The sequence below is a fragment of the Centroberyx affinis genome, unplaced genomic scaffold (assembly GCF_046629955.1).
Source record: "Centroberyx affinis isolate AG114_WGS23_722 - 3 ecotype Tasmania unplaced genomic scaffold, CSIRO-AGI_Caff_v1 ptg000866l_1, whole genome shotgun sequence".
Classification (NCBI taxonomy): Eukaryota; Metazoa; Chordata; class Actinopteri; order Beryciformes; family Berycidae; genus Centroberyx; species Centroberyx affinis.
In genome coordinates, this window is record NW_027279460.1 from 22006 (window position 1) to 33815 (window position 11810).

Sequence of the window (11810 nt, forward strand, 5' to 3'; positions counted from 1 at the left end):
TCAATTCTTGGACCAAATCTGTTTCCCTATGCTTCCTCTGAGTCACAGTCAGAAGAAGGCATGGCATCTTCTTCCGTTGTTACGCCGATGATACACAGCTGAACCCTCAAGTCAGCCTCTCTGCAAAACTGCTTAATGGATCTTGAGTATGTCAAATATTTTTACAATCAAATTTAGACAAAACAGAAGTCCTTGTGAGAAGCTCTGAGAGTGTTTCCAGCCAAATTCGATCGAAATCAACGTATTCAGCCTGCCCCCAAGACCTTAGAAGTGCTATTGGACCCTTAATTTTGAGCAAAATACTAAAAACACTTGTCCAGTTATGCTTTTCCCATGTCAGGAACACTTTATTTCATCTCACTTTGACTTCTGTAATGCCCTGTTTATCTGCCTTAACCAAAGAATAAATCTCTCTATATATACGTATATATATATATATATAAAATATCTCTCCCATTTTAGCTCTCTTCACTGGCTGCCTGTTGGTTGTAGAATTGATTTTAAGGCTTTATTGATCACTTTAAAGGCTTTGCATGGCCTGGCCCCAAGTTATCTGTCTGAACTGTTGATCTCATGAGATCCTCAGGCAGGAACCTCCTGGCTGTTCCTGTGTCCAGGTTAAAGACTAAAGGTCACTATCCCTATTTGTTTTATCCATATGGCTGATGTACTTATTTTACCTTATTTTATTTCTTTATATATTTGTTTAATTCTATGTTTTTCTAATTTCTATTACTGCTTTACCTCATTGATCTTTCTATTTTATTCTATTCGTCTTTTTATGTGAAACATTTTGCAACTGTTTTGAAAAGTGCTATATAAATAAAGACTATTATTAGTAAAGATTGTTATTATAGCCTACAGTCTTATGTAATCGCCTATAGGTTAAATGATGTCCAAGCTTTATGTGAGTTGAGCGACATCTAATGGCAGAAACCTGTAATTACACACATTGCGCCCTTGGTGGGCGTGGTTAACAAAGGGAAGTGTCAGTTTTACCTGAAATGGATGTTTTCTATTAGAACACTACAGATAAATAAACGGTGTGGTAAAATGTGGCTCGATGGACACAGAGCTCTTATTCCATTTCTGTTCCTTGCACTTGATTTTACATGATGGCTTCATGATCACAGGAATACTGTAAGGACACTAAGGCCCGGACCTTTGCACTCTGTCATTTTTGGTTGCTTGTTTCTTCTAGTGATCTGGGAAATTAAGCTTAACATTGCAGTCAATGTAAGTTCCTCTGGATAAGAGCGTCAGCTAAAAAAGTAGCCTGAAAAGTAAATGTAAATTAATTACAGACTTAAACACTTAAAATGGTGTGTGTCAAGTTTGCTCTGAAAGAATTAAACTGTATAGAAAACTGCTACTTTTTATTCATTGTTTACATTATTCATGTAAATTTACATTTGTGTTCCACAAGCTATTGTAGGAGTAATGAAACATTGGGAATGGTTTTTGATTGTTTTGAGTTGTATTACCTCATTGTGGTGAGTTATATGGCAGCATCATGCTGAGACCAAAGTCCATGGGGCAATGAAAGGCCTTTTCCACCAACAGTCCAGATAAGAAAGTGCATGGACCAAGGACAGACTAACACAATGTCACCTAACCCATAAACAGCACTTGGAAATACAAATTACTGATTCAATTAATGTTTGTCAGTGAAATCAATCTCTGAAATTACATTGTTTAGGTTTGCTCTTATACTGCCTTCTTATTATTAGTTATTATACACTAACAAGTCAGAACTCTTATTGATGAACAGATTTGAAAGTATCAACATAAAAAATAAGATTCCTTAAACATAGTGGATATACAATCAGGATTTCAGAATTGAAATGAAATATATATGATAACATCTTTTACAATCAGTTGTAGTAAGTTACTCTGCGTTCCCTCGCTGAGCTTATAGACTGGATGGTCTCTCTCAGTCTGTCTTCCCAGTCTTTGCTCCAGTTCAGGCTTCTGTCCAGGTTCTGGTATCGGGTGGCCATCTTGTCCAGGGCCCGCACCGCCTCGGGCGGGTCAAAGGTCAGCCCCGCCCTCCGCACCGCTCCCTCAAACTTGGCTGGAGATGCTGTGGCTACATAACACCTGCAAAAAGAAGATGAGTAAGTACTTATTTAGGTGTTTTTACATTCAATTACATAAAAAATATATACTTCTAGTGTCAAGGAAGTATATAAACCCAGGATTCAGGCACAATTGTGATTTTTCCATTTCTCTATTTTTCTAGTCTAAGGTGTTTCTCACCTGTTAAGCCCCGGGCTGTGAGGACAGCGGTAGTGGTGCCACACAGCCACAGCTGTATGGGGACACAGCAGATACTGGTTTTCCTCCCAGCATCTCCTCATGGTCTCCAGGATCCCTTCATCAGTCACCATTCCTGTGGACAAAACCTGGGACAACTAGACCATGGAAAAGAGAGAGAGAGAGAGGAAGGGTGAAGTGTGGTGTTGACAGAGCCACTGGAACAGGTCAGTGAGAAGAACGCGTGAGTTTCTACCAGTTTGTGGAGGTTTCCAGGCAGAGTGTGTCTGTGCAAATGCTGGAACTCCTCCATCATGCTCTTCACTAAGGCTCCGTCTCGTCCCGACAGCAGCCAGAACACGCGCTCCATGTTGTACGGGTCCTACGGGCCACGAATCAAAACAAGCACGGTTCTCAAACTGGGGTCTGGGGGGGAAGCCCGAGGGTCCGTGACGTGGGGGTTCCATGGGGGCAAAAATCGTTCGCTCTATATAACTGTAGTACCTGGATGTCGATGGCGGGGGCCAGAGTTTGCGTGAGATTAGCTGCCATGGAGAAGTCGCCCGCCTGCACCGTCCGATGCACGATGTCATTGGCGTTCACCATGGCTACAAGCTGCACCGGCAACCCCATCTGCTTCACAATACAGCCGGCTGAGAGAGAGAGAGAGAGAGGGGGGGGGGGGGGGAGAGAGAGAGAGAGAGAGAGAGAGAGAGAGACAGACAGAGAGAGAGAGAGAGACAGAGAGAAACAAATAAAACAAAAACAAAAAAATCACTTTCTTGCCAAGAAGGTGAAAACTGTCTTTACATTTAAAAAACTGACACCTGTTCTAAGATAGATAGATAGATAGATAGATAGATAGATAGATAGGCAGCCTAGGTCCTTGGATAAGAAAACAATAATGCTTTTATAGACTGGATCCTCTATATTTTAGAAATCATGAAATTCAGGTAATAATTTCCTGAAACCCACAGATAAACACATGCTAAGGAAAATACTTAATGCGTGACTCTTCTGTAGTTTTTTTCAGATTTCCTTCCTCATCTCACCTGCGATATTCCCCGCCCCCCCCGTGGGCACCACCACCTGCAGGACGGGCAGGGGTCCTCCGGCGTCCTCGGCCCGGTCCAGGCCGCTCAGCTGGAGGTACGCGTAGACGAAGTGGGCCAGCTGTATCATGACCCTGGACCAGTTGACGGAGTTGAGGCTCATCAGGCCGTGGCCGCCGACCAGCGGCCGGTCGGCGAACAGGCGCCGCAGCGGCTGGTCGATGTCGTCCGAGCTGCCGTCCGCTGAGGGGGGAGGAGAGAGGAGGAGACGGGACGGTTTTGTTAGAGCGACCCGTCGACTGGATTTGGGGTTTTTTCTCAGTCTATGCAGGGGTGTGATGGAGGGTAAAACAACCAAAACTATCTGCAGTCACCTTTTTAGACTGACATACATCTTTATGCTATAAATCTAGTATCAAACTGATGAAAGCTACATTATCATAGAGGGTAACACTTTACAATAAGGGTCACTAAGTTAAGGTTTAGTTAATGCTTAATAAGGGATAGATAGATAGATAGATAGATAGATAGATAGATAGATAGATAATTAGGCAGCCTAGGTCCTTGGATAAGAAAACAATAATGCTTTTATAGACTGGATCCTCTATACAGTATTTTAGAAATCATGAACTTAAGGTAATAATTTCACAGATAAAGACATGCTGAGGAAAATACTTCATGTGTGAATCTTCTGTACTTAACAGTTAACTAATGTGTTAACTAATGTGTAATTTACTAATGGTCTAATGTGTAATTTACTAATGGTCTAATGTGTAATTTACTAATGGTCTAATGTGTAATTTACTAATGGTGTTCATATAGGTATTAATTTATACATTATTTAATAGTTTATAAAGATTACTATGAAATAATGTATAAATTAACACCTTAGTTAACATGAACACCATTAGTAAATGATTACCAGACACATTAGTTAACTGTTAATGCTTATTAAGCATTAACTAACCCTTAACTTAGTGACTCTTATTGTAAATTGTTACCTCATAGGGTACTCTAAGGAAAAAACATGAATTGATATTTGTTCATATTGGTGGTTTGTTGCCTTGATGATCACCAACTGGATGTGATAGTGTACGAACATTTTTTTCTGTTAAGCAAATTCAGTGAAAATCAGGATGATAAATAATTAAGTATTTGGAGAGACAAACATCATGCAACTTGATGTGTATCTAAAATGCCATAGCACTACTACGACTAGAACTACTGTGACTGCTACTAATAACAAATTATATAAGTTATGGGACCTTCTGAACTCTCTCCTGATTCCCTCTCAACTCATTTATTGCTTTAGTGCTTCCATATATGACTTGATTGCTAGGAAAATACTCTAAGAGCAAATTGGTGGCTATTCAGGTAAAGAAAGGACACCATTTGAGTGTATTAAAGTCACTGTTTTGGTCTCTACATGGCCTCTTTTAGTTCACCTGCAAACACATGGATATTATCCTCCAGGCAGGTGATCATCTGTTTCTCCTGGACCGGGGTGATACGTCCTCGGGGGTAAACCACCACCACATCCAGCCCGCTGAGACCTTTGGCGCTATGGATGGCAGAGCCACCGGTGTCCCCTGAGGTACCTGGAGAAGAAGGCCATAAGAGGATTGATTCAGATTTTTTGAAAGTAGAGAGAGACAGGAAAGACTGGGAGAAAGGGGGGATATGCCACAAAGGTCCTGGGTCAGATTCAAACCCAGGACATCGCATTTACATGGTATGTGCCTTAGACCACTGATTCTCAACCTTTTCATATCAAGGACCCTAATTTAGTCCACATTAGAGCCACAGACCCCCATATGATGAGATTTTGTCTCTCTGACCCAAATCTGAGAATATTTTTTATTGTCAGATATGATTTTGTCCAGAATTCCATGACTATCTGTATTGTAGGCAGAGAGATAACAGAGAAACTATAATCAAAATCATTCTTCTACATTCTCTAATTGTGTGAACTTCTTGTAAATAAAATAATGGTGAAGTTTAACAATTCATCAACTTGCTGGGGACCCCCTAGAACCCCCTCAAGGACCCCCTGGTGGTCCCCGGACCCCACATTGAAAACCACTGTCTAAGTCATCAGGATGCCCAGATTTAGCACAAGTAATATCTACTACATTATATGTTTTTGTCCACAACAAGAACGAAAAAACCTTTCAGAAGGAGCTAAGACATGTATACTTGTTGAAAACAATCAAAACAATCTAAGCAGCAAAATAGAGAACCTTATATGAATATGTATGAGCCTAAACTGTATAAACAAATGAGTTCAGCCCTGTGCAGAATCCAGTCTCCAGGCTTTACTGAAGCTCTTTTAAATCTCACATTACATGGCAGGTATCAGTTTCTTACCCACAAGAACAGTGGCTCTGCGTTTCTCTTTCTGCAGGAAGTAGTCGAGGAAGCGCACGGTGCAAGTCATAGCCAGGTCCTTGAAGGCCATGGTGTCTCCGTGGAAGAGCTCCAGCACCGACAGGCCCTCCTTCAGCCCGGCGACGCGCACGACCTCGGGCACCGAGAAACCGGACAGGGCCGCCGACACCAGGGCTGAGACGGGGGGGAAACGGATGGAGAGAGGGGAGAGAAGAGTTTAAAATAAAATAGATACATGTCAGGATACAAGAAGAGCGATAGAAAGGGGTTAAAGTCTATATTTTGAAGCCCTGGTGTTTGCGGCTCTGTTGATAGGGAATAGCTTTCATTTCTTCTTTTACTTTGAAAATACTTTTTCTTCTTTTTGAGTCACTATGTCTTCAATTGTTGTTTAACGTTTAATCCTAATGACCTTGTTTTTGAAAATGCTGTACCACTTAAATGGTTATTGTTTATTTGGGGAGACACACACTATCCGTCAAAAGCCTGGACCCACCTGATTGAATGTACTATGTTTTCCATGATCTTAAAGCCATTTTGATCTAAAGGCTTCTGCTTAAATGCTTGAAATGTGTTTCTTAGACAAATATAAATAGTGAAGTTGATCCTGTGTATGAATTTCTTTCCAAAGCCTTTGCCTTTCCATCAAGGCAAAGGGCGGCTACTTTAAAGAATCTAAAATATAAGATAGTTTTGATTTGTTTAACACTTTTTTGATCACTGCATAATTCCATTTGTGTTATTTCATAGTTTTGATGTCTTTACTGTTATTCTAAAATGTGGAAAATAGTCAAAATAAAGAAAAGTGTGGTGTCAACACTTCCAGATCAGTCTCATATGTCCCGTCCCTACCGTCTCACCCTCCAGATCCTCTCTGGGGATCAGCTGAGTGGGGACGAACAGCGACGCCACCTCCACCACCAGCTTGGGGTAGGGCAGCCCGCTCCAGCTCCTCAGGGTGTCGGGGCTCAGCGGCGGCAGGCTCTCGGGCATGTACATCCCCCCGTCCGGAGCGTAGCCCGAGAACAGCACGTCCCGGAAGTCCCGTCCGTGGACCCCGCCCCGAGTGCTGCAGTACCGCATCGTGCAAATCTGTGAATGGAGATATGAAGTAAACAGGGAAAAATCCTCTTACACTCAATCTGATGTGTCAGTGTTTTCCAGGAGTTAGCCTACTTTTTTGGGTGTATCCACTTTCCCTCAACCTGCCTCGTCTACTTCTACCTCAGTTTGTGATTTCCTACATTTCCCAGAATGCCTTTCCACAACCTCCAGAGAACAGGTGTGAACTTTCAGGTGGGTGTTTGGGGAAATGCAAACCACATCGCCAATAGCTGTTTTTGAACAGTGTTTAAAGTGTTTCAGGTTGGATTTCTCCTTTAATGACTGAATGGAAGGCGTTGTGTCCCATTATTTCTCCTCAGCCACACAGCTTCATGTTTTAGGTTAGGTGCTGAATCCTCAAAAAATAATCATATAGAAAGATCCAGGAAATGTATTGATCTACCAGGCAGAGAAACCTGCCAGTTATGAAAATATCATATTCAGGTATAGGTAGTTAAAGAAACTGTTCTGTCAGATAGGAGAAAGGAGGCACTGGTGGAGAATTTTGTGATGAGTATGGCAAACCATTATAATGGTATAAAATCTATTGCCAATAGGCATGGTTGACTTATTTCAAGTTATATTAAAAATTGATTGGTGTGAGGCACTTCAACTAACAACCTCAAAGTCTATGACAAAATGAGCAGCATGTTTTCAATGAGACTCTCCCTTATAAGGTCTATAGCAGTGATTCTCAACCTTTTTCATATCAAAGACCCCTAATTTAGTCTACATTAGAGCCACAGACCCCCATTTGATGAGATTTTGTCTCTCAGACCCAAATCTGAGAATATTTTTATTGTTAGATATGATTTTGTCCAGAACTCCATGACTGTCTGTATTGTAGGTAGAGAGATAACAGTGAAACTATGATCAAAACAGTCATTCTTCTACATTCTCTAATTGTGTTCACTTCTTGTAAATGAAATAATGTTGAGATAACGTTGAGAACCACTGGTCTATAGTATCAGGTATCATGTGTGCTGAGGCTGGGACTCTGGACCAAATACGATGTAACAAAATAGTGATTCAACCTATAGCCAGTTCATGAAAGCTTTTACGTTTGCTGTTCTCACCTGGTGTCTGGTAGCTCTTTCCTGGGAAAAATCCTCTTGTCACAGTTCTGGACTCACTGTTTGATTGACAGGTGAGCTGTGGGATGACACCACAGCAATGAGCTAAGCAAGAGTCTCTCAGTCTCACAGAAAGAGACAAAATAAAAACAGGATTTTAGTCAAATAACGTTCAACTACTCATCACTAGGAAGAATGCTGAAGATTCAAACTTTCTCCCAGACACTAGTTCATACTAATTTATAAATGGCTTGGCCTCGGTTTATATTAGTAAGCTTTTTAACTCCCCATGTACAGAGGCATAGTAAATCTACAAACAGACTCAGTTGACTGCTGGGTTAAAGATAAAAAATGTTCCTGAACTTTGGAACAACCTGCCAGAGGAAATATGACTAGCAAACCCTGTACCTTCTTTAAGACACGACAGAAAAGTCATGTTTAGAAACTCCTGGTTCTTCACAGGTCAGAATAACCAGTTCTCCATTATGGCTTCGATTTGATGGTTTACTTTAACGGCTGCTTAACTGCTCAGTGGACATGCAGACTGATAGAGTTATTAATGTTTTTTCTTTTTATGTATCTTTGAATTGTAATGATAATATTACTGTTACATAGTCTTGGAACCAGTAGTGCAAGTCTTCATTTTTTATTATTATTATATTATAATGTTATTATTGATGTAGAAATTGCTGAGGACTGGACCTACCTTGTAGTCACTCTGTACCGCCGTCGCACAGTCTCTACTGAAGTCCAAAGTCCGGTATTGGCGTCTTGGTAGCTCAGTGGAGAGCGCGAGAGTCCATTAAATAATACAAAACGACACACTAACTAGCGACTAGACATGAACGAAAACGGAGGTTCAAAGGAGCGTAGTCGGTCCAGCAGGTCTCAAATCAGTCGGTGTCTCAGAGGACTGGCACTTAACTTGTAAACATGCAGCAGGTATCATCTTCTCCTATGGCATTCTCCCGCGAGCAGCTTAAAATTACTCCTGCTCGCCAATAATGCCCGCCCCCAATGCCTCGACAGCCAATCGTAATAGCCCATTCTCTGTGACAGCTATGACAAACAGTTGGACCGTGCAGCCACCTCAGCACAGGCCACACAGTCCTGGCTTCATATAAAACTTCCTTGGCTTAAGCTAGCAAGCATTACACAGTCTGAATGTGAGCCTTACTTATCCAACATAACTAACAAGAACACGTTTGTAAATTAACTCACGTGTACATGCACGCGCACAGTTGGAAACTACACCGAACCCGTTCTTCTGATGTCGATCTAATCTCACTGCACTACAAACCGTTACCTGCTCTCTGATTGGCTGGCGCTTGGTACAGCTTAAAGGGACAGTACAGAATTTGTCATCCTTCAGACCAGTGGCAGTAGTAGCAGTAAGATGCTCTCCAAGATCTTGATAAATATATACAACTGAATAGATCAACTGAATCAATCAATATCAATCAATTACTTATTAATTTAGTCGCTTTTTTTTTTTTTTTTTACAACTTTTTCAGACATGCCCTCCTTTTTGTAATGTTTGTAGGACTCATTTTGTCATACATAGGATGGTGAGATATTGCAGTTGACCAATAAAAACATAAATTAAACATTAAATTAACCAATATTTAACTTGTACTAGATCACCCCCTCCCCCCTAATTTCTGAAATAGCCTAATACATGACTCTCTGGGCTGAATTAGCAATATATAACTGCAAGTAATTCATCAATGTGATTAATCAATGCAGTAGTTTAGCCTGCACTTGCATGGATAGTCACATGTTGGATGGAAACCAATCATACTGAAAATTGTATTGATCTGATCTTCATCTTTTCATCATCTTCATCCTCTTATTATTATAGAAGAAAAAGAAAAACACTATACAACAGCAACAATATCGTGAGCCTTTAGCAGTGGCTCTCAACATGGGGTCCGGGGACCACCAGGGGTCCTTGAGGGGGTTCCAGGGGGTCCCCAGCAAACTGATGAATTGTTAAACTTCATCATTAACACAGTTAGAGAATGTAGAAGAATGACTAATTTGATCATAGTTATCTCTTCAATATGGATAGTCATGGATATCTGGACATAATCATATCTGACAATAAAAATATTCTCAGATTTAGGTCTGAGAGACAAAATCTCATCAAATGGGGGTCTGTGGCTCTAGTGTGGACTGAATTAGGGTCCTTGATATGAAAAATGTTGGCCTTTAGGAACACACTGAAATAGAATAAAATGGGTATTTATAAGACAGTAGACACTATGTAGTGAAGGAAGGAAAATAATGATGTGACTGTCATTTCCTATGTTGCTTGTTGTTGCTGTGTTGCCCCATCCCCTGTTTCTCCCTCTATGCAGTTGTCTATAATAACATTAAATAAAAATGTTAAATATAATGTAAAAAAAAAAAAAAGAAAAACGACTTTGTTTAGTCAACTGTATTTTGCACAGTTGCATTGAAACAAAGGTTGCTTATTTAAGCATTAATTGGCGGTGTAGTGAGGAGTCAGCTGTCTTTCAAATCAGCTGAGCCAGGTAAATGTGATAAATGATTATTATAGATCACACACTTTTCAATCATATCGGCTTAATCACACCACTTCACAACAAATCTGATTTATGCCATCATTGTTATATTTAATGCGCATTTGCAAACACGGTAAAAACATGTATACAAGTCTAACACTACAGAGACATTACAAAAATGTGCTTACAAAAATGTAACCATGCAAATAACCAAACATAATACACTGACAGTATGTACTGAACATATCCCCCCCATACACACACACACACACACACACACACACGCACCTGTTCCAGGATAGAAATAAATACACATTAAAAAGAGAGAAGCATGTGGACGCCATCAATCCATATCAGTCCCTCAAAAAAAGTATTCATCCCAACACATTTTTGCACTTGGTAAAAAAAACAGCTTCAAATGCAGAACTGTTTTGTTTTTGGTCTGAGAATAAAAGCATCACTATCAAACTCCAAATCATATTCTGGACATTTCAGTGAGGCTGCACAATTCAAATCACAGACATATCAAGGTTGTATCATTTGGGCTAAATTGTCCGCTTCTAAATATGAAAAAAAATAACAAGTTCAACATCTGAAATCATATGAGAGCCAGTCTTATTTGTTGTAATTAGGGGTTTTCACTGGTCTTTTTTTCAAAATTTCTTGGTAACAAACCCAATATCAGGTCTATTTATTTGTACATTCACATAAGTGTCAGGCTGAAAAAAGGGAGTACTTTGCATAACTCTAAAATCCCAAACAAGAGCATTCTGATTAGTTTCTGAACTTCAAGCCATTGCATTTCGCCTACTGCTGTTGAGGCCAATAGTGAGTGTTATAAAGGGCACAAAATACCGCAGAGGGAAGCAATCTATAGTGCAAAGCATGCAAGCCAGTATGTTGCTTCTTACTCTCCCTCTGCATTAACTGAAGGAGTTTACATTGGAACACCTCGCCTCCCAGGTATGAAGCAGTTCATGTGGTGAGGAAAGAGAAACAAATCCAAATACCTTGTTTTTACTAAATTTACTCAAGAAATATAGAATTGCAGTCACTCTGTAAACTGAAAAGTACCACAACCCCCAACCTAATTTAAATTATTTGATTGTTGTTGTTTTTTTTATTTTTTTTAGGTCTGAACTACAAAGTACTCCTTTCTATCAAACTCAACAGAATCTCCTGAAATTTGTGTGAAGTTCCTTTTAAATAAGAGTAAAACTCTTGATGGGAGAAGTGTCAGTTGGCAGGTTTTTTGTTTGTTTCAAAAAAATGATCTTTTCAGATTTCATACACAGATTCATGTTTTCCTTTCAAACTTGTTGCAATTCTGCCTTTCTTGCCAAGACATCTAATATCAAGTGTCATCTCAGTAAGACAAAGGATAGTAAAAAATACAAAAACAAAAAATA

The 11810-nt window shown here is 40.1% G+C and overlaps 1 protein-coding gene across 1 annotated transcript; it reads right to left on the minus strand.

Annotated features, from left to right (window-relative positions):
- Window positions 1–1830: 1830 nt before the first annotated feature.
- thnsl2 (threonine synthase-like 2) lies at window positions 1831–7935 on the minus strand. The gene is made up of 9 exons (XM_071521166.1): window positions 7877–7935; window positions 6557–6788; window positions 5676–5870; window positions 4754–4906; window positions 3309–3551; window positions 2761–2909; window positions 2513–2638; window positions 2260–2414; window positions 1831–2100 (listed from the first exon to the last, which is right to left on the minus strand). The coding sequence occupies exons 2-9, from the start codon at window positions 6777–6779 to the stop codon at window positions 1875–1877; spliced, it is 1470 nt and encodes a 489-aa protein (XP_071377267.1). The 5' UTR covers window positions 6780–6788; window positions 7877–7935; the 3' UTR covers window positions 1831–1874.
- Window positions 7936–11810: the final 3875 nt, after the last annotated feature.

Bases quoted from the DNA above. Each gene is read 5' to 3' on its own strand.
- thnsl2 (XM_071521166.1), bottom strand. From the start codon at position 6,779: ATGCGGTACTGCAGCACTCGGGGCGGGGTCCACGGACGGGACTTCCGG. The intron at 5,871-6,556 runs GTGAGACGGTAG...CCCCCGTCTCAG, and splicing joins CCCCAGAGAGGATCTGGAGG to CCCTGGTGTCGGCGGCCCTG. The intron at 2,415-2,512 runs GTAGAAACTCAC...TCCATGGTCTAG, and splicing joins CTGGAAACCTCCACAAACTG to TTGTCCCAGGTTTTGTCCAC.